The sequence below is a fragment of the Battus philenor genome, unplaced genomic scaffold, assembly GCF_028537555.1.
Source record: "Battus philenor isolate CCGP_79_NKW_IND1 unplaced genomic scaffold, ilBatPhil1.0.hap1 SCAF_17, whole genome shotgun sequence".
Taxonomy (NCBI): Eukaryota; Metazoa; Arthropoda; class Insecta; order Lepidoptera; family Papilionidae; genus Battus; species Battus philenor.
The window spans coordinates 7,040,954-7,068,934 of record NW_027181679.1 but is presented as its reverse complement, the minus strand read 5'-3'; the positions used below and the strand labels follow the sequence as shown (position 1 = coordinate 7,068,934).

Genomic DNA, 27,981 nt, shown 5'->3' with positions numbered 1-27,981 from the left:
GAGAAGGCACCACGGTTTGGTTTGACATTGGGGACGCATTTAGCGTACTTAAAGAGACAGTGGAGGGCTGAATTTTTACTTGATCGGATGCCAGTTCTAAAATCGTGCAAGCACTTAAAAAAGGACAAAAGAAAATCAAGCAATGCTTCTATTTATCATAACTGGTGGTTGTCGTTCCATATAGTTTATAATGTAATTAACTGGCTGCGAATTATTTTATATTTCATTTGTCTCATTATCATCACGTCTTCGGAAGCTCGAGTATCTCGGTCTCAGGAACACGTGACGTTTGGAGGTACTTGAGGGAAATTGTTATAGGTTACCTACAATTAAGGAAATTAGGTGTGTAACAATAGATTCTAAGTATTGTATGTTCTTAATTAACTTGACAAAAACAAAATACATGAGAATTACATTTTAAAGGTAAAACCAAAACTATAAAAACCGTCCTATAAAATGTTTAATGAAACCAAATAAAATACCTCTTATTATTGAAATATAACTTTAATGATCTTTTACAATTTCTGTTGAGAGAAGTAACAACTAGAAAATAGAGTATCACACCATAGATATTACTGTATTTATCCGTGTAAAATACTTTTTTAATTTCTTTCTTTATGTTGTAGCATGTGACATTATCATTTTCTGAAACAGAACAAGAAATTAATTTATATTAAGTATGAAAACAGTCATTAATTAGAAATCTATTGTATCTATTAATTACATACATTAATTAATTTAAAGTAATTCAAAGCAATATTTATTAATTATAGAGCGATCATTTTTAATTGAAGATTTAGACGTAATTAACAAACGGCTGTGTACGTATAATTAAAGAATTATTTCAAAGTCGTTAAGCCTTGGTAATATTTTTGCGAAAAGCAAACAATGATCCGTAGAAAAACAGTTTAATTGTTGAAATTAAAAAAGTTGTTTAAGAGACGTATCATAAACTAAATCAAATATTTCCGTAAATAAAATGCATAATGATCGTCATCAATCATCACATAACATCATTATTAAAGATAAACGATTAAAATCAATTAAAATTATCAAAATCCTGTTTTACCCACAAATTATTAGTGAGTACGACATCGACTCATTGAAAATCAAATAATGGATTTCGTTTGAAAATTTATAAACACAATAAATATTTAATATCTACGAGTCATAGAATATATGCTCTATATCTATTTTATTTCTAATTGGTCTGAAAAATCTGGTTCCTGTAATATGATTTTGTCTAGGCTACTTTGCTCACTACACACCCACTAGCATATTTATCTTTTATTTATTTAATAATATTATTTTTCACCCTCAATCATTCACAGTGACTCCTTATTTACGTCAAGAGAGGAATGCTAGAAGAGCCATATTTAGCAGAAAATAATAATTAATTCAGCTCCCCTGTTCTGAATATTTCCTCACAAATAAAAAATATAGATTATCTATCCAATAAAGTTACTTTTAACTTACTTTAATTGGTTGAAATGCATTGGTCAATTGTAATCCAACGCTTCTCGCTAGGACCAAAGGAGTAATGTCCAGGCTATAGAGCCGATAGAGAGCGTCGATTGCCAGCTGTGTAGGCACGTTATGCCTCTGTCGTAAACTCTCGTACCTCTGTAGCCAGCTGTGATGCGCTATAAACACAATTAACTTAATTTTTAGATCAGAAATATAAATTATATTCTCTAAAAATAAAAGTCTCTAAGAATAAAAGTAATTATTATTTTTAGGTCAGAAATATAAATTATATTCTCTAAAAATAAAAGTAAGTCTCTAAGAATAAAATAAATTATTTTTAGACTAACAAATGAGGTGTAACTTTTGTTAATGGTCTTTGAAAGAGGCAGCCTCGTATACGATTGCCATTGCTGTACAGTTCAAGTTACCTAATTTAAAGTGACACACATCACAGTCTAGTTTGTCTATTGCAAAAAAATAATCAATACTTTTCGCCTTTACTTCATCGTTCTTTGTGTTTTTTTATTAAATTTAATATTGCCACTGCAGGGTATAGGCCTGTTCCAAAGATATGTATGATATATATACCATATTCGATACGGTTAGAAGTCGGGTGATGGCAGTGTGTTATTATGGTACGCAAAGGACGCTGTTAACCATCCTTTGAAAACTTATTAAGGAGCAGTGGCAATACCGTATAATTAATTTTAAAAGTGTGAATAATATATGATCGCATCTCGACAATCGAACTTGCGACTTACGATCGCAAGTCTCAGTTCTCTACCACTGGTCTACCACCGCTCTTGAATTTTTCGTATGATCAAATAAATGCATATAAAGATAAATAATACGATTTTTGTCTTCGTGCCTACATGAATTATAATTTGCATAATTTAATCATTTTATTAAAAGTATTAACATTAAAAAGATATAAGTGACCTCAAAGAAATTTTCTGTTAGTGAAATCTCATATAGGGATTATGTACCTTAATGTTTTAAAAAGCTGACAACGTAAACAACTTTATCTAAAAAACAATTAGCCAGCTATTCAATTGATTATGTAAACTAGATAAAAATATAATTACTGAGCTTTCAGTTATTACAGCTATATATAATTAGTACAGTTTCGTAAAGACAACGTATATCCACTGTATATCTCTTATCTATTTTTTTTACTATATATTTCTCTATCCCTTACTTTTTAGAGTAATGTCGCTTTCTTAAATTAAATTCACACCACTACATTTTTATCAAGTTTTTATTTCTAATGAACAATATATTCACCTTTGGTCAATTTGGTCATCAACAACCTTTTTCCAACTAGAATACAGATTTTCAATGCCGTAGCGGTAAAAACTAACCAGATTTTCTGTAATATATGTCGATAGAAACGACATTACTTTCCGGTCCTCCTAATAAAATAATTCTAATCATATGGAATGTTTGTGAATGTAAAATTACTTACAAATGTCCAAGCCAGTGTACAACGCGTCTGCTAGTAATTCAGTCAATTCCTTTACATCACCAAAACCGAGGTTCACGCCTTGCCCGGCCAAAGGGTGGACGCGATGAGCGGCGTCTCTGCAGACGACACAATTCAATCAATTTATCAATGATCCAAAGTTAAAAGATTATATACAATAAAGTTTCACGAGATGTCTGGGACCTTAATTTTCTTCGATTTAAATCTAAAATTTTATGTATGTTATTAAATAAATCTTATTACAGCATTCAAAAGCTTATAGTTGATAGAAATGTGCGGAACTTGGTTTGTTATCTCATTTACATGGTTGATATTATAATGTACACATCAAAATTGATAATTTCATTAAAAAGAGGCTCTTCTCAGATCCGCATTCTGAGCCATTAGTAGATTACTACTTATAATGTTAAATAATCGACGATTCAAAAGCTCATGTAAATGCATAGTCGAATAAACATATTCTGAATATGACTTTACTAACGTCATAAAAGCAGCTAATCTTGCGGACGTTCGCAACTGGATATAGGCCACCTGCATAGATTTCTAAGAAGACCGGATGGTACCGATTCGCATCCAGTCTATTATCACAAACTTGACAAGGTCGCCTTGCCGGTATTTGGTCTCTACTACAGTGTCATAAGTCCTCTCCATTTGCCCTGCGCACTATATCTTATGTCTTCAGCTAGGCAATGTCGGCTGCAATATTATATATTATTTGTTATATTTTACCCCACAAGAGCAACTCCAGGTGCAATGTAACGCGTACTGTGACCGAATGCGAGAGGGAAGGCGGCCCGGGAGGAGGGCACTATAGCGCGGACCGAGGGAGGCAGTTGCCTCTCAGCTCCGTCGGGGAGGCCCACGCGTTTCAACAGCGTCCCCACCCATGAAGTACACGTGTCTACTGTACTCCGGCGAGGGTGTTGCTTCCACTGGAATATGTAAACGTTCATTAACTCTTTTTTAAATGAATCTAAGATGAACTTATGTATTGCCGTTTGTCTGCCTATTTGTAATAAATAAATAAATAGTAAGAGAGAAGGGAAATAAAACGTAATAGTGTGTCTGCGGGTCTTTCGTACACAAACCTTAAAGGTGAGGATCTATTTAGGGGGTCAAGAGCTACCGTTCACGTTCGGAACGCATCACCTGTCTGCTTAGCCACTTTCAGATTAACAATACAACATAAATTTTAAAACTGCTCTAATGATGTAACAGCTTTGTTAAGAGAAATGACTTTTCAATAGCAAAGTAGGAATCACAGATTATAAAACGAATGCTTGTTAACAAAAGCATTTCATCTAATATTTCATTTATATATATATATATATATATATATATATATATATATATATATGTGTGTGTGAGTGTGTATGTATATACATATATAGTTTTGTCATAGCACACCTAAAAATATCGGTATTTAGTTTCTTAGGTGTACGTTTTGATCACTATGCTGAAACTTTTTTTGCGAGTGGGATTGTGGTGGCAGGGCATAGAAGGGCCTTAGCCCGAGGCCTCTTTTAAGGTGGCGAAGTTCGAGGGCTCCCGGGGGAGCCACGGTTCGGCGGTTACATACTACTATTTTCTGGGATTGTTATGCTAACAGTTTAAATTTAAGTCATGTTTTTATTAGTTTATACCATGGCGTCGTTTAGGGCATCAACAAATTGTTCGTCAGGCAATTTTAAGAGTTCTTTGGCGTGTGCGTGGGTTGTTGACCAGACTAAGGAACTTCTCTTCGAATCCAGGGGCAAGAAGGCCACGGGCCCAGTGGGAAGAAAACGTTGCCATGCTGTTGTGTTTTGCATCTCCTGAAATAAAATATGAGATACACATTGTTTAGCGGTATTGAATTTAAATACATTTTATGTATAGTAATACCAAAGTTTTTATTTTATATTTCGATTTACTAAATCACGCAAATTTTTCATACAAATATAACATAAATACATTCTCTAGCTTCACTTGTTAAATATGTTTGATTCCAGTCTTTTGAGGCAAGATACCTACGAGCAATAATGAGTTAAGCAACATAAGTCACCACACGGACTAAACACACTCATGCAAGAGGGCCGTCAGAATAGACCTAAGAAAGAAGGAAACTTTAACACTGTGAGCTACCAAAGCAGCCAAAATGACGGCAACAACTACGGAACGAGGATTATTTCCCTTAAATAACGCGAAGTGATTTAAATTTAACTCGCAGATCTCTAATTCGTGAGCCCTGTGATCTACGAAGCTGTAACAGCCCCTCAAGGCCAACAGCGCCGACATCATTATTAAATTAACCATTATCAAGCTAAATTGATTCAACAAGTTTCTCAATTCTGCGCTTTATATGATAGTGCCATTTGTTCTTTTCCAATATTATATTTAATAAAACCATTAAAACATAATAACAGTATGATAAAACAAAAATGTAAATAATCTTAAAAAACGACCAAAGACTGCTTTCAAAATGTGCTGTAATACCTAGTTATATGCAGTTTAAAAATGGTATCTCATCATCTAAACATTTTACGAAAAAACAGCAAAAATGTTGTCAAAGATTCAAATAGCCCTTGCGACTCTCGATTTTCCAACTTCTGTACTAAATGACGTAGATATCTCTAGAGTCTAAAAATACGACTCCGTTTTAGTTTAAACCTCAACAAGTGATTGCTTACCTCAGCCAAGTGCAAAGTCGCTACTACGCCCATCTGGTCATAGTTCCATGACAGATATTGCACACCCATTGCTTTCCTAACAGCCGAGTTTGCGCCGTCAGCGCCAATCTGAAAGAGAATTCATCTTTATTTAAAAAAAATTATTGTTTAATTGAGCATTAGTAGCCCAGCTGTAGAGGACTGCGAATTGTTGCCATAGGACGCCGGTTCGAATTCCGGGATGCAATGTTATTATATTTCACACTTTGTGCGTTAATTATAGAGGATTGCTACTGTTTTTGTTGCTACTGTTTACAAACAAGTTTCTTGTTTTCAAGTTGAGAATAGACAGCGTACCATAATAACACTGCGATCGCCAACCCGCTTGCCAAGCGTGGCGAATATGGTATGTCCCCCATAGATATCTTTGGCGGAGGCCTATGTCCTGCAGTGGGCGTTTATGGGCTGGAACAACGACGATGACATTGTTTCGTTAGTTTCTTTTTCTAAACTTATAAATATTATATTTTGGAATATTAAATATTTTATTTATATTGTAAATATACATTTATATATTATAAATATTATATTTTGGTCATAAAATTACTCTATTAGTTTATTTTAATTTAAAAACTTAAACATGTTATTACTGGAAATTAAATCTTTAAAAATACTTCAAAAACCTTGAGAAATCTTTTATAGTCACTGCTTTAGTGACTATAAAAGACTTCTTATAATTTCCTTGATCTCCATTAAAATAAGAGTATAATAAATGTTCAGTCAATGAGCGTTTTAAAAGAATCATTACTTGAAACGGGACAATTGTATATGGAAATCGGCTACAAATTGCCGACGTGATTCCCGGTAAACAGCGCTCTGAGTTAGCGACTAAGAATAGAAATTATAATGAACAATACGGGCACCAGGTAGTTAATGCGAAGCGGGTAGTTCAATTTAATCCCGTATTGTTTAAAAATTCACGGAGAAAGAGATTAACGTGTGGTTTTAGAAAATATTCTATTATACCAAAATATCAAAAGATTTTTTTTTCTGAAGACATTCAGTAATAAAATATTATTTTTATGAACGTCTGAGGTATTTCAAAAATTTTTGTACTTCAAAACAGACAAATTGTAAATAACTAAACTAATATCCTTAACGACTTCCCCGTAGTCTTTCTGGGCTAATTAGTTATTGCCAATTATTATATGAAAGCTTTTACTGCGAAAAAGACGTTGATTTATATTTACATTGTTAGCGAACTTTACTAAAATATTTAAATTTTATAAAAAATTATATATTGTTTAGAATAAAAAAGTCAACGGGATTATATTAATTTTGACACGTGGTTTATATATGAAAATTTATTCTTAACAGCTGGCTTGTGAAATTATGGAATAAATTGGTTTGCTGGCATCCTTGCGTAATATTACAAAGTATAGTTTCTTTATTCACAGCTATCATATTCTTTATTCTGATATTGGTATTAAGACAATTCTTCACAGTAATATTATTGTTATTTATTACAGCGATCCCAAGATGAAGTAATTTCATAATAAAAGGTCTATGTTTTACTTTTTTACCTTGACTACACTGCAGCCCAAATGGCATTTGCAGTATCGCGGGCTCGACGGCGGCAGGAGGCGTATAGACGTATGGCGCTTAAAATTCTTTTATAGGGGGGTTCACTTTCTAATTTATTACCGAATTAGGAGGCCTTTGATCGCTTCGGGTTACGTACCATGGAGGTACTTGTTGCAAAGGCCCCTGAAAGGGAACATCTTAGGATTATACTGTCACTCGATACCTATTTAACATTCCGAATTAAATGCGCACGAGAGCGCGGAACCACGATTTGGTAGGTTGGTATTGCCTGGCCTATCTCGTCTCATTGTTAATTACTTTGCAATGGCTTTTAAGCTTGTGTAACACCAAGACCTCATATTCAATTACAGGTATTCACCATCAGGGTTGAAGTTCGTTTTTTCCTTTTGCCCTATGTATTATATATTTACTACACACAGAATGTGCAGAATTGTTATTTATTTCCTGTTTACAAAAAAACTTTGATTGGCGTAGTTATTCTAAATGCAAAAAATATTTCTCACGGAACAACATTTTGTGAGATCTTAGTAAAATTTGCGCAAAATGTGTAATTGCTCTTTTTGGTAATTAAATATTCTGGTAAGGTTATAAAAATATAAATTAATGGATTACAGTTAAAAAATAAGATGAAAAGATTTATTAGGGAAGTTTTCGATTGTTATGAAAGAATAAGTTTTAGCTTTGTTATCTCGTATGCTGTTTTTATAATTGATTTTCGTTAAAGGACCCTTTACTTGACAATATCTACGTCATAAGAGATTGGGAATAAAAACACAATAATATACGTACGTAATATACGGCTTAGGTTTCTCCTTAAAATATGCGATCTGTTTTTCTTAAATCAAAGCTTCTTATTTATTATTATATTCGCAATTCGTGTATAAGCCGGCTACAGCTGTATGTTGCAGTGGTTGAGAGTATCCCGACATTGCTGCAGGCGTGTGCCCGCCGTGCTTTTGGTGTTTAGTGTGCAAATTGGTGCAACATTGTGAATCGATTAAAACAGACATTCTAAATTATTATTTTACTATTAAAATCATATTTATCAAATTTAGTTATTTTTAAATAAGGTTAGGTAAGGTTAAATTAGTTACCCATATATTGTATAAATAAATCTTATAAATATATGTATTGATCGCGAAGTCTTACGAATTAAATGTAAATAGAAAAAAATAAGTTAAAAATCATAACAACATAATTTTGGAAAGGATTTGAAAATGTAATCACGGGATAGTTTATAATAAGGAGAAATAAAACTAAATTGCTAGATTTATTTTAAAATATATCGCTTATTTAAGCGTACAAAAATCGCTAAGGCGTTATGAAAACGCCAAGGTAAATTTTACCGAGAGTTTAAAATAAATTCTTTGTTGAAATGGCGGAGGGGTTTTAGAGTAGACGTTTCTTCGGATTGCTAACGTTTTGTTATTATTAAAATTCCTTTGGAAGATCGCGGAACAACTATTTTCGTATGAATTGCTATAATAAAAGAAATCGGTCAACTTCAAAGTTTTTGCGCTCAAAACCTCAGCAATATAGACAATTATTATAAAGAGGGAAAATAATCGTTTTAATATACAATACGCTTCTAAAGTATTCATGTAGTAGTAATAAAGGGCGTGTTAATTATTATTTCTGCGAATCGTTCATTAAGAAACCTCTATTTTAAAAATGTTTTTGATTTCAAAACATTAGAAATAGCTTAAAAAGTTTTTTCCAGAAAAGAAAGACTAAAAGCTATCCAACGATCATAATTTGAGACATCAATGAAATATATACCATCTAGCTATTTCTTGAAATAGTTGGACGGTGGTGTTGAAATATTTCGTTAAAAATGGGCGCAAATAAAATAAATAAATATTAAAGTGATTAATGGTGAACCTGAATCAAATATTGTTTTTGTCTCCGTCGACCGTGCACTAAATTTATCTTCTTAACGTGTATTGCGAAAAGGAACAATTTAATTTATATGATGTGCTTTCATATCTTGCGTCAGTGATTAATATTATTAAATGAAATACCGAGTCAGTTTGGAAAGTAATGTTGTGTGACAAGGGAGATGAAGTTTCTCAGGTAATTTTTTATATATTATACTACTATTATACAAGATGATTGGTTATAGGTGTTAAGCTTCAAAGGGCTCATTTGATGTTAATTAACGTATGTTACACCCTATCCAAAATCAATGGTATCAGAAATAAAAATTAACATAGATTATAGTAAGAAAGAGCGTTTTAAAATGTCGGATTACTAAATATTAAAATTAATTATTGTTAACGATATGACTTCTCAGCAGACTTTATGCTTCCGGTAGCATTCCAATAAAATTTCAAAATTATCACTCACAGAGTAATTGAAAAGAGGTGTAAAAGTTTTAAAGCTTTATGCAGACACAAGAACTATAACATACATTCACTCCTTTAAATCTTTCACATCTATAATCAATCACCTGTAGATTTTGAAATTAAAAATTCGTTTTAAACTCCTCAAATAGTTTATACGTTTTGCCTTATGCCTATGGAAGAACATATTTAGTAGTAAATCCAAGTTCTGTAGTTTAATTTTTTTTGTTGATATATTTACCTAGCATACAAATTGAATTTTTATTAAAGTGATGTATGGAAGCTATAATTGATTGTGACATTAGTGCTGAACTACACCCCGTACGTTTTTTTTAAAGTTTTTATAGTTGACAAACGTACACGTGGCCAGCTGTACGATCTCGCCAGTGCTCGTGAAACAATAGAGAAGACAAAGTAAGGTCAAGGACGTCTAAGATAAGAATAAATTCATTTCACGCAGACGACAATATTTATTTGAAATAGAGTTGGTGTGATATTATTTTCTCTGGTAATACTACTCGTACGTACCACGTGCACTTTACGCATAGGACCAAGTCTTTAACCAGATGTTCTCCATTACAACATTACCCGTTTCATCGTCTGTCAAATTTTTGTCGGGGTTACTAATACTACGAACTCTTATAATATCGCAGTTATTTTTATAACTTTAAATTAGCAAATAAAACATATGCTTATTATTACCACAATTCAAAGTTTAGTACCTAGACGCAGACGACAAAATCAAAACTAGATTAATTTCTCACGGATTTTAACAATATTTGGTTGTATTCATTTTGTTCTTGAATACACTTGTTTGTAATGAGAGTAGATTGAAGAATTTAATGTTAAGATAATTACAAATTTAGGAAGACGGAGATCACGGTAAATAGCTTTTCTTTAAGTACTTTGTTGAGATACAAAATCTTATTTAATTTTTTTAATTTAAGCTGCATGCAAAGAGATTACCTTTTATAATTTTCAAAGTAAGCGTGTAGCAGTTTTCGATATAAATATTAAAAATAGTATCGGAGTAGCCAGTAGTTTTATATAAAAATATGTAATAGAAAAACCATGACTCATTCTCCCTAATATAAAAATTGGCTCAAACAAAACTAGTACTTAAATAAAAACAGAATACTGGAAAAAACATTAAAATAGGCTTAGTAGTTTCTCGAAATTAATCCTAAGAAACATAAATATTTAAAGTTAAATATAGTATAATAACATTGTAATATACAACTGTTAATGAAAAACAGTTATTTACTAATATCAGAATTTCATTGTAAACAAAATATATTACGAGTAAAGTATATTTATTACTATAGAATTAAATAAATGTTTCATAAATTTATATCAAATTTTTTTTTTAAATAGTACGCAGGTTATTGATAACTTGGGAAATTAAAATAGAATATTAAAACATTGTCTTTTGAGAACCGGTTGAGTTCTCAGCTTTTATTATTTATTTATTTTGTCGAACTGGGCGGGAGTTGAAACGATTAAATTTCAAACGTGGTGACATTTTTAGATTAAACGGTCAGCAATAAATAATTTAGACGTATATTACTCTTCTACTACGTAAGAGATGACGACAAAATAAATTCATCTGAAAATTTCAGTGGGACGGACGTACGGCGTAGAATATTTTTCAGTTTACTGTGAAACGTGTGGGCGCTAGTAAGACATGTACTGTTCGACCACGTTATACTAGTTGTGATGCGTTCTACAACTTTTACAAAAACCATCAAAAGAAAAAAGGTTTTTGATTTTTCTATATTGCAACGTATTTTGGTAGCTTTCATGTATTACTTAAAATAAATTATATGGAAATACATGTGTTGTGACAGAGGATGCGCGAATCAGAAAGATATGTGTTTAGCAAGGATAACTAAGATTAAGAACTTTGTGGATGCTGGACCAAAGGAATTTAAAGTGAATCAGTGCCAATATCGAAATGGGTCATTGTGAGTTTGGTTAAAGAGGATCAATATAATACATTTGTTTATGAGCCAATTAGCAAACGTTGTAGTAGCTTCGAGCTGCCAGATAACATTGAAAGAAAATTAATAATGATAATCAAAATCCACGTGAATTTAAAATAAACGTGTATTGTATTGTGTATGTAACGTTTATTTTTAAATGAATTGAGTGCATAACACTAACTAATAATTAAAATATGAATAGTCATGACGTTGTTGTAATCAACGAATCAATTTTATCACCATATCTTCATAATTATTTATTCGTGTTATCATAGCTAGAGGAAACAGTAAAAGCATGCAGTACGAATAAAATTTTTATATGATTAATAATGTAACGAAAATGTTCTTCTCCTCACATAATTTTTTGTACTAGGTGATAAGTGATAGCGGGTTCCTTGCTAGATTTATAGGTAGATGATTTTATTCCCTTTATAATTACAATAGAAACATCTGATTGTGAATAAACGATCCCGTGTTTACAAGGTGATATTTCAGCTTACATATTTTTTTGTGTTTCCTAAATTATTGATGGCGAAAAAATTGTATTGATTTATAAATAAAGGAGTATATGAAGAAATGTTAGTGTTTTTACCATAAAAAAGTACAAATGTCGCAAGAAGACGACGAAAATTTGAGAAATGTTTGGCAGAAATACTGAGTTTAGTGTGCTCATTTAACTTGGAACTATTGAGTGATTTGCTGAATTTCTTATCAAACATTTCAATGTCAAAGATGCCCACAGCATGATGCATTTATGGCCAGTCGCTAAAACAACCAATAACCAACTCAAAACCTGCAAGGAAGCATTGGGGAAATAGCGTAGGCACATATATTAATCACGTGACATTTTGTAATTACTCAAAAATAGTAACTTCTAAAAATTACTTGAGTTTACCAAAAAAATTTTTTATCGAATTACCATAATGCAACGTTGATCGAATTCTATGAAACTGAATAATTTTTAAACTGAACCAATACAGTGAATGCAAAAATCCTACAAATGATTTTATAGCCTGGATTGTAGTAAACAAATTTATGTTCAGCCTTTAGGAGGATCGGAACATAATAATCCATTTTGTGTATTTCAAACTGGTGAAATTATCAATTCGGAGCTGTACATCACAAATTGACCATTTGTACTATTTGTAGTAGTTAACACTCATTTATATCATGACGGAATTTGACTTTGAGACACATGCATCGTACAGCACGAGCTTATTACGTTTAACTACAATTTATTTGTCTTTGCACAACTTTATACTGTAAAAATGTCGGCTTTTTAAAATACCTTCATAAGTTTTCTTAAATAGTAACGGTTAATATGTAGCTATAATTGACAATCAAGGTTTTGTTTTTAAATCGTTACGAATATATATAATACAGAGTACAAAATCCACGAAAGTTTACATAGCTCGATATCTGGTTATCGTTTTATTTATAAAAAAAAACTTTAATAAAACTTCAATTCGATGCTCGAGTTTGATATTATAGTGCCATGACATTCCAAAAGTAGTACATTGATGATACTGGACTAGTTCGATCTTAGTTCATATAAAATATAATAAATAAGCTTTTAAAAAACCGCATATCACTAATGAACTTGTGAATGGCACATTAATACAAAAGAAACTATTTTATTTTTAAATTTTAACATGTTGTCGTCTTTATATCTGTAGACGCCCATTGCAAGACACAGGTCTCTCTAGATATCATACTATAAGCTGCCCAACCGCTGGACTCTATTTGTGAGCAGTGGCAATCGTATATAATTAATGCATAAAGTGTGTGTCAAGTGTCAAACAAGGTTTCTTATAATACATCGTCAATACGTGGGTAATAGGGTAAGTAGTGACTAACCTCAGAAAATATTTAAACTTTTTTTTTTATTTAATGGAATCAGGCGTTACCTCGCGGAAGTCCATCTTAAGTAAGAAAAGGACCAATATTTAGCCACTTTCGCACATGCAGTGGTAGTCGTGCAATAAAGTGCAACGCCCGCCAGCCCGCTGATAAATGCGTATACGGCAAACAATGCGAATCACACAACCGCCACCGCCAAATTACTCAAACTTGTCCTTCAAAATACTTAAACTTGTCCGGTAGTTTTAAAATTGTTGCTATTCGATGGAATAAGCGAATGCGAAGCGAACTTAGTTCTTTTTATTAATCTGACAACAAATTCCTACTTCCTAGGTTTATCACACTTTCACGTTACCGTGCGTAACGATACGCTCTTCTATAAAGGACAGACATAAATTCATGCTATAATTAATAATAAATTTTCTGCATTTAGTTACTACTTATTATCCCCTGATTTTAATCTTACGAAACTTTATTTATTAAAAGTAAACACTAAAAATAAAATATGTTTCAATGTATTATACATGGTTTATTTGAGATAATAATTGAGTAAAGCTTGTCATGTATAAAATTATCACGAGAACACAAACTGTCAAAAGGAACTCATTTCATACGAATCGTATTTAAAAATAGTTTAGTTCTAAAATGAAATCGTGAGCTCGGATTCAGTTAATGGATGTGCCCGTGCTAGTTTATTTGATAACTACGAAAAAAATTAACGAATTCGAATTGTCGGAAGGAATCCACTTTGATTCTATTAACATACTGGCCAGCATAACAAAGAAAATATCAACAAATGAAATCGACGGCAATGTTATTTAAGCATTTGTGTGCTCGAAAATCTGTTTTCTTTTTAACTCAGAAATAAAGTTGATAAACAAGACAGGTGACAGTAATCAATCTCAATAATAATTATCTACTACTTTTTTAGGAGTGCTAACCAGGTAGAGGACTGATATTTGCGACCGTAGGGCGCGTGTTCGATTCCTGGGGTACAATCTTAGATAGTTCACATTTTGTGCATTAATTACATAGAGTTGCTACTGTTCATAAAGAAGTTTCCAGATGGGCACCAGGATCCCCTGTGTACCATAATGTATATCTACCAATTGTGGCGATTGTGTTATATCCCCCCAAAGTGGTATGTGTGTTTGTATATATATATATATATATATATGTATATACACACACACATCTATATACATATACATATATATACATATATGTATATATATATATATATATATATATATATATATATATATATATATATATATATATACCAACAAAAACAAAGAAGAAAACAATACAGATATACATATCATACAGGTTAATAGCAATTATATTATGTATCTACTTAGTTTTTAAAGGAACCAAAGGAATGTAATGAATATTGCAATGTAAAATTATATATCACAATTAATGCATAGCTTAAGTTTCTACAATTAAATGCGTTGTTAAACATCAGTGTTCGAAAAAAGTTAGAATAGAGATGCAAGGATGTAATTTGTTTTTTAGTTATATCGGGAAGGCAGCGTACGATGGCGCGGAGAAATGAGCGAAGTGGTTGAAGATTCAGACGATGGTGATGCCGCGTACATATCCAGTGACGAGTCCGCACATGGAGTGGATCTAGATGAAAGAGTCCGTGTGAAGCCTTCGCGGGATATTTGGGAATTGGGTATGTTTTTACTTATATCGTTAGACACCGACTAATATAAAATAAACCACGGGAGTTAAAACTACTTTTCGAAAGAAATTAAGGGGTTACGTGTTTTATGCGACTGCCTAATACTTTTGGCCATGGCTGTATGTGGTATTCCCTTAACGACAATAATATATTAGTAACAACGCATTATATTTTTTATACAATTTTGTTGTCTGCACTTCCACTGTACCCAAGTCGACGGAACTATGTCTAGTAATTACAATATGAGATTCATATTTTTTGTACAGTAAATTATATAGAATTTTAATATTTCGGAACTACCACGAAAAGACAACTGACGCCCCCTCAGAAAAGTTCTTCGGCTTAATCACTCCGTGGAGCGCCTGTCTACGCGATCTATAGGAGGCAGCTTCCCAATCAGGTGAAACTAGTACGGGCTGAGCCGAGGCTCCCTAGGGAGTTCTCAACCTTTGCTGCACCCTTGAACCCGTAGAATCTGCAAATGCCACTTGGGCAGCAGTGTATGCCGTGTAAAAAAAATTAAACTTTTAACAATTCATCATAAAAGTTTCCATATCGGTATTGTTAAACGATTCATTAGTAGATTTCCTATCAAGAATCGATATTTTTCTTTACGGATAACTTTACATTGAAGTTCTTACTAAATCATCCTATTTTCAGTGATGACATGATTGACAAATAATTATTTTTCAGAGGACATATTATTTGATTTGCGGCAGCTTCCACACTCGGAGGAATTATTAGCAATTTTAGACTCTGGACATTACGATGATGTTATTAACTTTATAATGCAAACGGACAAATTAATCACTTTGAAAACTACTGTGTTGTGGGCATGTTGGTTAGGCAGAAGTTCATTACTAACAAGATTATTAAAACTAGCTGCTGATCCTAACAGCGCAGATGGTGCTGGCAGGTACGATGTATATTAAAAATCTTTTGTTTTACAAAGTTTTTGTAAACTTTGAACATTTCTTTAAATTGCAATATTACAAAATAAAATTCCTATGCTTCGATTATATTTTCAGAACATGTTTACATCTCAGTTGTTTAGTGGCAAACGAGGAATGTGTAAAACTTCTTCTAGATCATGGAGCAGATCCAAATAAATGGGATTCATTAACTGAAAAGAAGGCAACTCCGTTACATTGCGCTGCTAGTGCCAAATGCTTGAAATGCGTTAAGGTAAATAAATTGTATTGACCCAGTTAATGTCGGCGTCGCTGGATGTGGGTAGCGCAAGCGAGATCGTCGTAGCGATCTTTAAAGTACCCCCATGCCTTGCAGTGAAACAATGACACAAATAATTATTCTTTAAAATAGCTTTTGCTGAGCACCTTCGAAAAGTCAAGCAATTAATATAATAAACACTTAAACATGGCTTTATATAAGGGGAACCAGAAAGTATTGTTATTTCTGTAGATTTCTGTATTTTACAGAAAAAACGAATGATTTTTACCGCTTCGGCATTGAAAATTTGTATACTAGATGGTTAACAAAGTTGAATATTTTGTTGATTAGAAATAAAAACTTGATAAAATTGTAGTCTTGTGAATTTAACTTAAAAAAGCGACATTATTTTCCGGTCCTCCTAATACATAAAGTAATGGTTCAAAGTGTTGATTCTATTGTGTAGAACCTGGCAAAAACTCTTTTAAGGTTAATTTTACATTTTTTTTTGTCACAATTCGTCAATTTGTCACGTGAAATACAGTATGATCCTAAATCCAGACGTTTATCTCCTGTATGTAATTTTAAATAGAATAATATACCTTATTGACCAATGTTGCCTTAATATAAGTTGTTTCGTATAATTTTTTTGGAGAAATTGGAAATTGCTGATATAATTATGAAAGAAATTATTAAATTTATTCATATCAGTTTAATTCACGACATTTACGATTATTACTTGCAAATATTACTTAGATATTTCCAATGTTGGTACTTCATTTTTTTCAACATTATGGGAATTTTTTACTTGATTCTTTTACAGGTGTTAATAAATCACGGGGCAGATGTTAACGCCGGTCTCAGCGAGCGGTCGCCGCTGCACTATGCCGTGTTAAGCGATGCACCGGAAGTGGTCGGCGCTTTGTTAGAGGCGGGCGCATGCCCAGACACTCCACAGGTGCGTCTGTTCTTCATCTTACGTCAGAAGAGTGAGTTTAAAGTTAAACAGAATTGCAAATTGAGCTTCTGTTGAACATATACATAATTTCAGATACGTTGACTCACATTTATTTTAAATTTATTGATTATGGAAAATTTGCAGCTAGTACGTATTAAATATAGTACTAGAAGTCAAATTCAGAGTTTTCCATCTAGTTCACGGACCCTTCCGCTCCAAGAACTCAGTACCGATAAAGCTGTAAAAGCCTTAAGGCTAACAACATTAACATCTTCAGAAAGATTACAATACAGAGTTTTCACTTAAAGAAAGCAATGCTCTCTAGACTTAAGACATTACTAATTGGTTATATAGATAATGTATCAAATAAGATTTTTAGCAACAGATTGTAAATGTAAAAATAAATCCATAAATAAAATTGAAAACAGATAATTAAATACATAATTAATAAATTGTATACACTATTCAACTCTTAGGAAAAATGTATCAGTAATGACATTTTGAGGCTCGGAACACTTGTTTAAAAATTAAAAAATTTTTTTTGAAGTATTGTATTCAATTTACGACATAAAAATCTCTCCAAGGCTTGAATGAATTCTTTCTGCATCACATTTTACGTACAAAAAAGACTGCTTTATTAGAAACTTTGTCATGAGTAATTAATTGCCTTTGACGACTATTAGAAGTTGAAATTATGATGTAATACATTTAAAAATACCGCGATATCAATCAAATTGATCACGTAGTAAACAAGTATATACCAATTTCTGTCTTATCTCATTTCTTACAAATTAATAGTATAATTGTTAGGTGATGAGTGCATAATATTATTTCAATCGCAGGTTTTCACCGAAACACCTCTACACGTGGCTGCATCGTTGGGATCAGACTCGTGCATGAAGTTACTTTTAGACGCCGGAGCTGACGTAAGAGCGGCCTTGGGCCCTGGGAGAACGACTGCCTTACATCTAGCCGCCGTCGACGGACATGCAGAGTGTGCTAAATTACTTCTGGATCATGGTGCGCACATCGACTGTCCAAATTCTAGAGGACAAACGTCTTTACATCTTGGTAATACTTACTAAAGATTTTTTTTATTCTCTGGTTGTATCTTACATATTCCATAAAAAGGTCGCTATGATATCATAGCGGATTAGCAAGTTAATTGGAAGAGGGCAGCCCAGATAGCCGCTGGTACAACTTGGCGACCACTCTCAAGGTGAACAAACAAACATTATTTGTATGAAGATGCTCGATGCAGACTACTTCCAAATGATCCTATTGGAAATCTATTAGAGGTGTGAGTGCGGAAACAGATATCGTATGGCTGGAATGATGTTGATGATGAGCTAATCAAATTCTGACTTAACCATGTAAATACTTTGAATAATAACCGACGGTAATTTTATAAGCGTTTAAGTTTGGATCAGTCGTCACAATACTATAGTCAGTATTGTTATGTTCCATATATTCCTCGACTTAGTCAATCGTTTCGAAATGATGAACAAAAATATTTATAGACTTTTCATTTATACATAAGTCGCAGAGACTTAAAGCGAGGTTGTCCAAAAGGGACTAAAAAGTGTTTTAATTCAACGGATAAATACAAAATAATTTTACAATTCTTTAAGAGATAATGCTGTTTTATTCCAGCTGCTCTGGCGCAATCAATAGAAGTCGTAGAACTGTTAGTCGGTAGACGAGCAGATATACAAGCGAGGGACATAGACGGCAGGACTCCGCTGCATGGATCCATCGTCAGGGGAGCCCGAGCTTGCGACGTGGCCCGTATTCTGCTGTCCGTTGGTGCTGATCCTAACGCTCCGGACAATTTTGGCTACACGCCATTGCATATTGCAGCACTAAACGAATTCTCCGCGTGCGTTTTGTTATTATTAGGTAAAGTATTTTAGGTTTTATTTCGAAACAACTGCGAATGTTTTATTATTTACCTATTGAAGCTGGCCTTACTATGAATGTAGTTGTAACGAAAAATTTTGAGATGCTAAAAAGCAAGCAGGAGGTCAAGCTACACCTATCTTTGGGTATAGTAGTAGGCACTGTAATTCGAAAATAATTCTTTTTTAAATTCTTCTATTAGTAACTCATTGAAGCCATCTCCTTTATTTAGCAAAAAATTATTCAAATAAATATGGATTCAAATATTTAATCATTAAACATAATGGTCGAAACGACACGCGTGTTTAAATAAAATAAAGTTAATAGAGAAGCGTAACAATTTAAGTACATGCGCAACATTCGCTTTGCATCTTTCGTAATCTCATTTGAAGCGTTTGATGGATACAACGTGAAGCGATTGTTTAGCATTGTTTGGATTAACTAATTTTACGTTTATCGATTTTGACGTAGTTGGCAAGTGTGTTTATTATCGCAGGCGGCTTAAACTGATGATATGATAAACATCATACGAAAGTTTAAATCTGTTTTGTGCCGAAACTTGCATAAATATTAAAGTTTATTAATCTCGCGATAACCTAAAAATTATATCAAATTATTAATTTTACATTCAATCATTCTTCAAGTCTGAATTGTGGCTGGCTGTCAGAACCAAGAACTATGCGAATAGCGCGTAGCCCATATTGGGTGAAGAGGATAAGAAGCTAAGTATGCTATATTTCAACGCACCTTTCAACAGGAGGCTTTGAAAAGTAGGGTAGGTTTAAATCTTCGCCGACGAAGCTGCTTGGTTATGTATCTGAAAGCGCATGTCGGAGATTTATAGGACCGGATTTACACTGCTGCCAAAATGACATCCGCAGATACCGGAGGTTTGAGACGGCAGTTCGCAGTAGGTGCCAGGCATAAGACATGATAAAAAAGTACCCTCCGGAGGAGCTTCGACTCGGGCTGCTATATACTACTATTTTTTTAATCACCCCACTATTAAGGGCCTCTTGTACATCATTGTTTTACATTCTTTCCTTTTATATCCTTTTTGTTCTATTATATATCGTATGATCTATCTTTCCTCTTCTTTCATTTTACAATTTTCTATCCATGTAGTATGTATAGATATTTTACAAGATTAGGATTCCGTCCAGGTCCTACATCGCTTCGGCGAGTGCTCGGAGCTCACGCGGGGAACTGAACGATCTCTCGATGAAGCTATCACTCGTTGGTAATAACCGCTTAGCATTCTGACACAAGGGCGCCCGAGCAGGCCCAACCTCAACTTGGTCTTACTATTGCCTGACTAATAACTCTTCTATCACTTGAGGGAATTAGTACTGGGAGAGATGGCAGAAGGAACTTAATAAACTCTTCTTTCATGTATGATATTGGTGGTGTATATAAGTGGCTTTTGTTGGTGCAAATGTAAAAAGTATATGCTCAGCCATTTCCCTTACATAAAGCGATAAGAAATATGTTGTACTCTTTGTGATTATTTCATATAAGGAACTCAGAACATTTTAATTATAAAGATATAACTTTGTTGCAGACTACGGAGGCGACGTGACACTCCGTACCAATGGTGGTGTGTCAGCACTCTCGTTCATAGTACGTAGAGTGCCTGATGTTATTCCCCGTTATCTGAGAAAGTTTGACGACATGGTACACGTAAGTGAGCATGAGCTCGGCGACGTGGACTGTGAGTTCACTATCGACTTCAGACCACTCGTCCCTTGTCTGTCACGGGGAGAGGCAGAACTGCTTCTAGCATTCATTGAGGTAAGTTCATTATTTTTTTTCCGCGTTACGTATTTACTATTAGCTAACTGCTAGCGGGTGCGAATTCATATATATTTAGTTTAAAGGTAGCATTTTACTACAGTTACTTAAGAAGTATCGAAGTATTGCAATTACAATAAATTACTCTGCTTTCTGCAGTACGTCTACCCACATTGTGGAGCACTTACTTCGATCGGATTATTCAGGCTCGATATAAGCCACTTACAATCGGACCTATTATATCTATGGGAGTGGTCTATGTCCAGCAGTGCAAGTTCAACCGCGGAAATATTGATAAAGGCTATCGAGATCGATCACTTAATGCTGTTTACCAGAATTAATAAAAAATAATAAATAATACGCTATTTGAACATGCCGACACGTGGACTCAAACATGAAGCAAAACCTATTTTTTAACAAAGTATAACGTAAGAAGACAGTAGTAGTTGCTATGGTTATAGCGATGACCATTAACTTAATAATTTGATAAAATATAATTATAAACGATGCGTCTTTTCAGGTCGGCCATAAAGACGTCCTGAAGCATCCAGTGGCAGAGACCTTTTTGTTCTTGAAATGGCGGAGAATACGCAAATTTTTTGTATTGAGTTTTGTCTATCATGCTCTTTTCATAACACTCTACAGTCTTTACATATTACGTAAGACCTTTATGTTCTCAATCTAAATACACGGTGATTGGTTATAAGGGTCAATGCTTTAATGGCGGAATGTATAACACGTTTGTCAGCAAAAAGTCATCTATTTCTACTATATCACCCTATATAAATTTATCACTGAAACTCTATTGGAATGTGACTGGCGAATAGCTTCTGGCAGTACAAAGTCTGCATAGACAAATAGTAAACAATAGTTAATTTTAGTACGTAGTAATCCGTACGTAGTATCCGTTTTTAAAAAGCTTTTTAGTTACTGTACTAATGTTATTTGTTATTTATGAGACTATTAATTTTTAGATAGGGTGTACGATACATTAATTAACAGCAAACAATCTATACACACACCACTTTAAAACTTTTACGCTTATAACCAATCAGCCTGTACATTACTCTAGATAGATATTATATTTTTGAGAAAATATATCTTTAATCGAATCGTACATATTGATGCCAATTAAAAGATTAATAAATAATAATTTTTCTACACTTCCAAAAGATATGATTTAAAAACTAAAATAATTAATAATCTATGATATTTTCTTCGTTTACATGATAGTGAGGTTAAAATTTTCAGAAATATTTCTATGCGAAGACGTGACCTGCGCTGTCCCGTCCTATCTTCGCCCGGTACAATATTTAATCCTGCTATTAAATATTTGCTTTATGTGTAAAGAACTATTTCAAGTGTGCTTAGATTATTCGGCATACATTCGACAATGGGAGAATTGGTTGCAGATTTTAATAATCATCGGAGTGTTCCTGTGCACTGTAAGTCATTTTTCTAAATATACTAGTTTTAAATTAAACAAAGGGTAGTAATAATGGCTTTATTAGCCCTTGCTAAATTCACTTGTGATTGGATAGTCAATGCCATTCTATTAGCTTTTACGGATTCCGCAGATTTGATGTCAGAGATGGGGCTTACCCTAAACCTATTTTTGATTGCAAAGTTAGCGCCCTTTGGAGGCCCGGTTGTGGTCGCTACATACTATGTTATTTACTGAGACTGTCTATATCAACCTATGTTACAGACAAATATACACAATGTTTTGATTGTCCAAATGGTTGAAAAATGTGTTCTGATTTTTTTAAACATTTGCTCTAGTAAAGCATAGACAAGTATAAGGTTAAAAGAAAGTTATGTTATTGGTTACATATGGTACTACGAAAGACTAAGGAAGTGATATCTAATATTTCATAATGACTTGTATTTTTAATCGAATCAAAAACGATTTTTAATAGAGTAACGACAGACTACGTACTAAAAAAATCTAAATATTCTTTTAGACTTTAACTGGAATTTGCTATTTCATTATTTGACATAAGCTACCATGTACAATATTAAATTGCAGGCCCCGACGTGGTACATGGAGAATGGAGTAGCAAAAAGCACATCAAACTGGCAACACGACGTAGCAGCTATAACAATCTTCTTTTGTTGGCTAGAGTTAATGATGATTATTGGCCGATTCCCAACTTTCGGACTGTACGTCCAGATGTTCACAACAGGTAAATTTAATTCTTACAGAGTGTTACCATATCTCAAAACTTCTAGATGTCTAATTCGTTACTTGTTTTCAGTTACTGTGAACTTCGCAACATTCCTGCTCGCGTATAGCTGCTTGCTAATAGCTTTCGGTCTCGCTTTTAGCGTGCTATTCAGCAATTATCCCGCATTCCATTTGCCCGCGGGCTTGGTGAAGACGGTTATGATGATGTCCGGTGAACTAGAGTACGAAGATATATTCTACAATAATGGCACCGATTCCCAGATTCATTACCCTTTTACAGCGCACGGAATGTTTTTAATTTTTGTGTTACTAGTAACAGTCATTTTGACGAATTTACTAGTTGGATTGGCAGTTAGCGATATACAGGTAACGTTTAGCTTGTTAATTAATTTTTGCCTTTACCTCAAAAATCACAAACGGAACGACCTAAAAACCATTTGAGAGAGAAGGTTTTAATATAAAGTAGAAAAATATTCTTCTGTACGAGCAAAAGTGAATTAAACTTCTAAAAAAATATATGGTCGAAGTATGTTATTAAGTTACTTTTTGTTGATTATACGGCAAAAACGCGATTAGTCTCATAATGTGAGAATACACCCAAATTTATTTAATTTAATTGAATGAATAAATTTATTGTATTTCTATTTTATTCGATTTTTTTAACAGGCTTTACAGGAGAGTGCTGGCCTAGATCGATTAGTGCGACAGACTCAATTAGTTGCTCATTTGGAAAGCATGTTATTCAGCCCATTGCTTACGTGTGCACCGAGACAGCTTCTAGCTGTATTACGATGGGGGGCATTACTAACAGCTTCCCATATCCGAACACTCAATATACGTCCTAACGATCCGAGAGAAAATCGTGTAAGTATTTTAATTATTTATCTTTTATGTTCCGGAATACTTTTTATCAAAGTTGATATAATCTTGTTATTCTATTACAGATACCTAAAGAGTTGATATCGTCTATCTACAAAATGGTTGCTAGTCGTAACAATACAAAAAAAAGTATACGAAGAAACAACAACTACGAATGTCGTATACGAAAAAGTAAAGAAGATGACGACATCGAAAGACAAGTTGTGAAGAGAAAAAGCAATTTGTATGATCAGTTCTCCTTAGAAAACCAAGTGGAACGGAGGAAAAAAACCACATCCACTTCTGATAACAGAAACAGGCCAATGTCGGTCACCATAAGTGCAATACAAGAAATATGTATGGTTGACATTAAAACGCAATTAGCTGACCTAACAAAGAAAATCAATAAATTAGTTGAAACTACAGAATCTCGATTAAATACATTAGAAAATAAGTTGGACAATAGATAAAAGGCGACTGAATACTAAAACAAACACATGGCAATTGGAGATAGATCTACATTAAAATTTTGCAATTTTAAACGGTGGTCAATTCATGTAGTCTTTTGATGAAGTAAAGAAATTATAATATCATTGTATAGCAGAAATATAATGTTTTTAATGGAAAGATATTGTTATTTAATTTCAAATATATCTTCTGCTTGAATGGTATTTTTATTTACACATGTTTTAATATAGTTTATACAATTGGTTAAGGAAATTTCAAATACAAACCGAAACATTTGCAAGTTACGTTCTAAAATTGTGTAATGTTTTTAATTTGTATACTCTAAGGTATCTAACCATTTTACCAATATAAGTCATTCTTTATAATTTTTTTACTGGACTTGCACTGCTTCCCAAACGGTATTAGTAGATTCAACGGGTTTGCGATAGCAGGGCACAGAGGGCGTTTAATGTAAGCCCTTTTTTAAGGTAGCGAAGCTCGAAGGCTCTCCGGGCAGCTTCGGCTCACGTGGCTATATGCTGCTGGTTTACCGGATGTAGATATTCTTTAAGACTTTTATGTGTTTTAACAAGAAATTTGCATGATTTTATTCTTTCGTTTAGGTTAAAGCAAATCTCTTGGAAATTAAGCATTACCTTTTTTATTGCACATGTTGAGTATTTATTTCAAAAGTAGCATCACTAGCTTTTTCTTATGTGAAATCCATGCTAAAGTTATCTTTAAGAAAGTCTACCAATATATATATATATATATATATATATATATATATATATATATGTATAACTTTAAATTAAAAAACCTCAAAGATGTTATCATCTTAGCGTTCTTCAAAGAGTAAAGCAAGTGTAGACTACAGAACAAAATATTAAGTCTTACTTTAAGTGAAAAATATATTTTTTCAATTGTAAACTGATTGTTTTCTTTTAAAATAATAACATGAAACACTGTAAATAATGATTTAATTTTTAATTTTATTTCAAATGATAATAATAAAAAATGTACTTACCAACAACTGGCATTTGTAGGTATCACCATTACTCATTTTAACTATGCTTTCCATTTTCTGGTCAGTGTATTGTGGTAGTTCGTAGCCAGAAATTTTTGCTCCATAAACTATGTCTACATTCTTGACGTTAGAGTTTTTCAGTTCCTTGTCAATTGCATGCAGTAAAACATCATTTTCAACAATATAGGCTACATCATCATCAAGTATTTCAGAACTACTAAATGAAATTAAAGCATCTGAACAAGCATCCCAGACCTGAAAAATGTTGCCACTGTTTATTTAGACCATAGGTTTCAACCAGGGGGCACTTCAATCGCTTGGTGGGTGAAAAATTCGTAGGGTTGTTAGTATGTCTAAAAGCTAATGGCCTGAATTTTTATTATTTATTTATGTATTCATCTAAAATGTTTTTTTTATAATAGTGCAAATGAACATAAAAATATTAAAAAATAAACATTAAGGTTTTAGTACCAGAGTATTGTCCATAAAAGGTAGGGCACCAGTTTTATATTAATTAATGGGTTCCAATATCAATTCAATGTAATATATACCAATGTTTCAATATAAACCTAGTTATTACATTGAAGCATAAACAATTACAAATATTTTGTAATAAAATTATAAGGTTAACAAATATTCATTGAAGTATAGAATTTTGAGTAATTATAAAAAATATTAGAAATAAAATATCTTTTTTTACAAATATCTGATGGTTTTGATGTCACTGAAATTTATAATTAAAAACAGTGCAATGGAATAATTATTTATTACAATATAAGAAAAATCTCTATCCAGTTGTACATATATGATACAATTATAGATTTCCCCACCAGTTTACTTATCCTATTGGCAAATAGAAAGTCCATTTATTTGTATTAGTATTGTTGTGTTTTATGTTCAAACTTATATGAATATATAAAATTTAATAAAGTTCATATATTATAATGCTACTTTACAATTAAAGTCTACAAAGACACATGAAATGTGCGACAAGTGAGAGTCATCATTGTATGTTTAGGGGTTAATTCAATAAACAAAGAAGTATTAGTCTCTTCATATTCTTAACATAATTAACACATTACCACTTTTAAATTACACAAACTATTAAAATCACCAGGTTGAGAGGTTACACAATTTTTGGGCACTTGGCCTACCCAAGTGAATAGACAGACATTGTTTTGGGCAGTTCAGCATTTTTTTCATACGACTTTCTGAATCAAAACTTCCCAATACAGAAGAGTTTATTTTGAATTAGTAGTAATTTTTAGATTACTAGAATTTCTGTACTAATTTTTAATATTAAATTTTTTTAAAATAAATTGTATGTCTAACATTTATTAGATCACATTTTACCTGCATGTATCGTACTGGTTGTAGACGCATTTGTTCTACATGCTCCCATACTTGTAAAGACTTCATTAATGACTTAGTGTTCTGATTCAGTGCTACTACTCTGTTGCTGTATTCTGGTTTTAGTTGAAATTTCTGACTTGGACTACCTTCGAGCAGTAATACTTTTAAATTCGAAAGCAAAGATCTTTTACCTAAAAAAATATTTCGTTAAAACATTGGATCTTACACCAAAAATGTAGGAATTTCTTTAACAAAGAATTCATACCCATCGCGCATGCCAATGTGCATCCAACCATCCCTCCGCCAGCTATAATAACATCATAGGTACCCTTTAAACGTTCATTATTTATTGAACTTGAATTGCGTAATGAAATTAATGAGCGATTAAACGATATTTGCATTTTTGTTGAGTAAAACCAACAGTTGTAGATTTTTCTGTTTCGCAACATAGTCGATAAAATCTTAACTCTCTTTATTAAAAATAAATATTATACAACTGGGACCATATGTTCAAGTAAAATTCTCTTGCGTATATAATATACTTTTCATTAAAATTCGAATTATATTTTTGCAAGGTTTTTGTTTTTACTTTTTTGTCATTTTTTAATTCGACTTATTATTATTGTCATCTGACAGATATTTGGTCATCATTTGACAGGTATTGCCAGCCTTAAGGAGAAAAATTTTGTTTGGTCCTCAAATTACATTTATTTTTTTAAGAATTTTTAGTATTTACACGCTTTTTTTCGAACCGTTTTTTCTGTTGCTATAAACTTCTGTTTAATAAATTTTTTCTTTACATCTAATTTAATACAATTAGTATTACAATTAGTACTATGTGTCATCCTTTTCACTGTTTAGATCATTTTTTAATTTGTGTCATTTCCTAGTTCATTTAGATAAAACATTTAATAACTATTGTTCGGATAATAGACACGTTATTAAAATTTATATTTCAAATCAGTTTTGACTGCAATGATATATTATCACAGTCAACTCTCAACTTAAAATGATACACATGTTTATTGATTATTGTACAAATACTTTGTAATAATTTTGGGTTTGTAACAAGCGTGAGATAAAAAATTTCGTTGAGATTTGTAGCAAAAATTGCGAATACATTTTATAAGAATCAAATACACAGCTTATAAGAATGAAGTTTTCGTATTGCGGAGGTAGCCATGGATACAATATAGACAACTCTTCGTGTTAG

General features: G+C 32.6%; 2 protein-coding genes across 4 annotated transcripts; one reads left to right on the top strand and one right to left on the bottom strand.

Moving 5' to 3' along the window:
* Window positions 1–516: 516 nt before the first annotated feature.
* On the bottom strand, window positions 517–27,369 carry Coq6 (ubiquinone biosynthesis protein COQ6, mitochondrial). Its single transcript, XM_068763060.1, has 9 exons — window positions 27,034–27,369; window positions 26,769–26,959; window positions 25,416–25,670; window positions 5,620–5,727; window positions 4,594–4,764; window positions 3,680–3,882; window positions 2,933–3,048; window positions 1,477–1,643; window positions 517–645 (listed from the first exon to the last, which is right to left on the bottom strand). The coding sequence occupies exons 1-9, from the start codon at window positions 27,215–27,217 to the stop codon at window positions 616–618; spliced, it is 1,425 nt and encodes a 474-aa protein (XP_068619161.1). The 5' UTR covers window positions 27,218–27,369; the 3' UTR covers window positions 517–615.
* pyx (pyrexia) lies at window positions 8,253–24,536 on the top strand. Of its 3 annotated transcripts, XM_068762963.1 has the most exons (15): window positions 8,253–8,278; window positions 9,070–9,276; window positions 14,906–15,068; window positions 15,771–15,993; window positions 16,106–16,262; window positions 17,071–17,205; window positions 18,048–18,276; window positions 18,859–19,104; window positions 20,666–20,895; window positions 21,416–21,554; window positions 22,147–22,340; window positions 22,925–23,081; window positions 23,154–23,449; window positions 23,750–23,947; window positions 24,028–24,536. In XM_068762963.1, exons 2-15 carry the CDS (start codon window positions 9,244–9,246, stop codon window positions 24,409–24,411), a joined length of 2,784 nt encoding a protein of 927 aa, XP_068619064.1. In that variant the 5' UTR covers window positions 8,253–8,278; window positions 9,070–9,243; the 3' UTR covers window positions 24,412–24,536. The 3 variants fall into 3 exon arrangements, with proteins under 3 accessions (XP_068619064.1, XP_068619065.1, XP_068619063.1); XM_068762964.1 differs by lacking the exon at window positions 8,253–8,278 and having other exon boundaries at window positions 8,949–9,276; XM_068762962.1 differs by lacking the exons at window positions 8,253–8,278; window positions 9,070–9,276 and adding an exon at window positions 11,219–11,303.
* Window positions 27,370–27,981: the final 612 nt, after the last annotated feature.

Coding starts and splice junctions, on each gene's coding strand:
- pyx (XM_068762962.1), top strand. CDS start 11,262: ATGCGTTCTACAACTTTTACAAAAACCATCAAAAGAAAAAAG. Junction 20,896..21,415: donor TGCTTCTAGCATTCATTGAG/GTAAGTTCATTA, acceptor GCGTCTTTTCAG/GTCGGCCATAAAGACGTCCT. Junction 23,082..23,153: donor CGTCCAGATGTTCACAACAG/GTAAATTTAATT, acceptor ACTTGTTTTCAG/TTACTGTGAACTTCGCAACA.
- Coq6 (XM_068763060.1), bottom strand. CDS start 27,217: ATGTTGCGAAACAGAAAAATCTACAACTGTTGGTTTTACTCAACAAAA. Junction 5,728..25,415: donor CCTACAAATGCCAGTTGTTG/GTAAGTACATTT, acceptor ATTCTCTTTCAG/ATTGGCGCTGACGGCGCAAA. Junction 1,644..2,932: donor GTACACTGGCTTGGACATTT/GTAAGTAATTTT, acceptor TTGTGTTTATAG/CGCATCACAGCTGGCTACAG.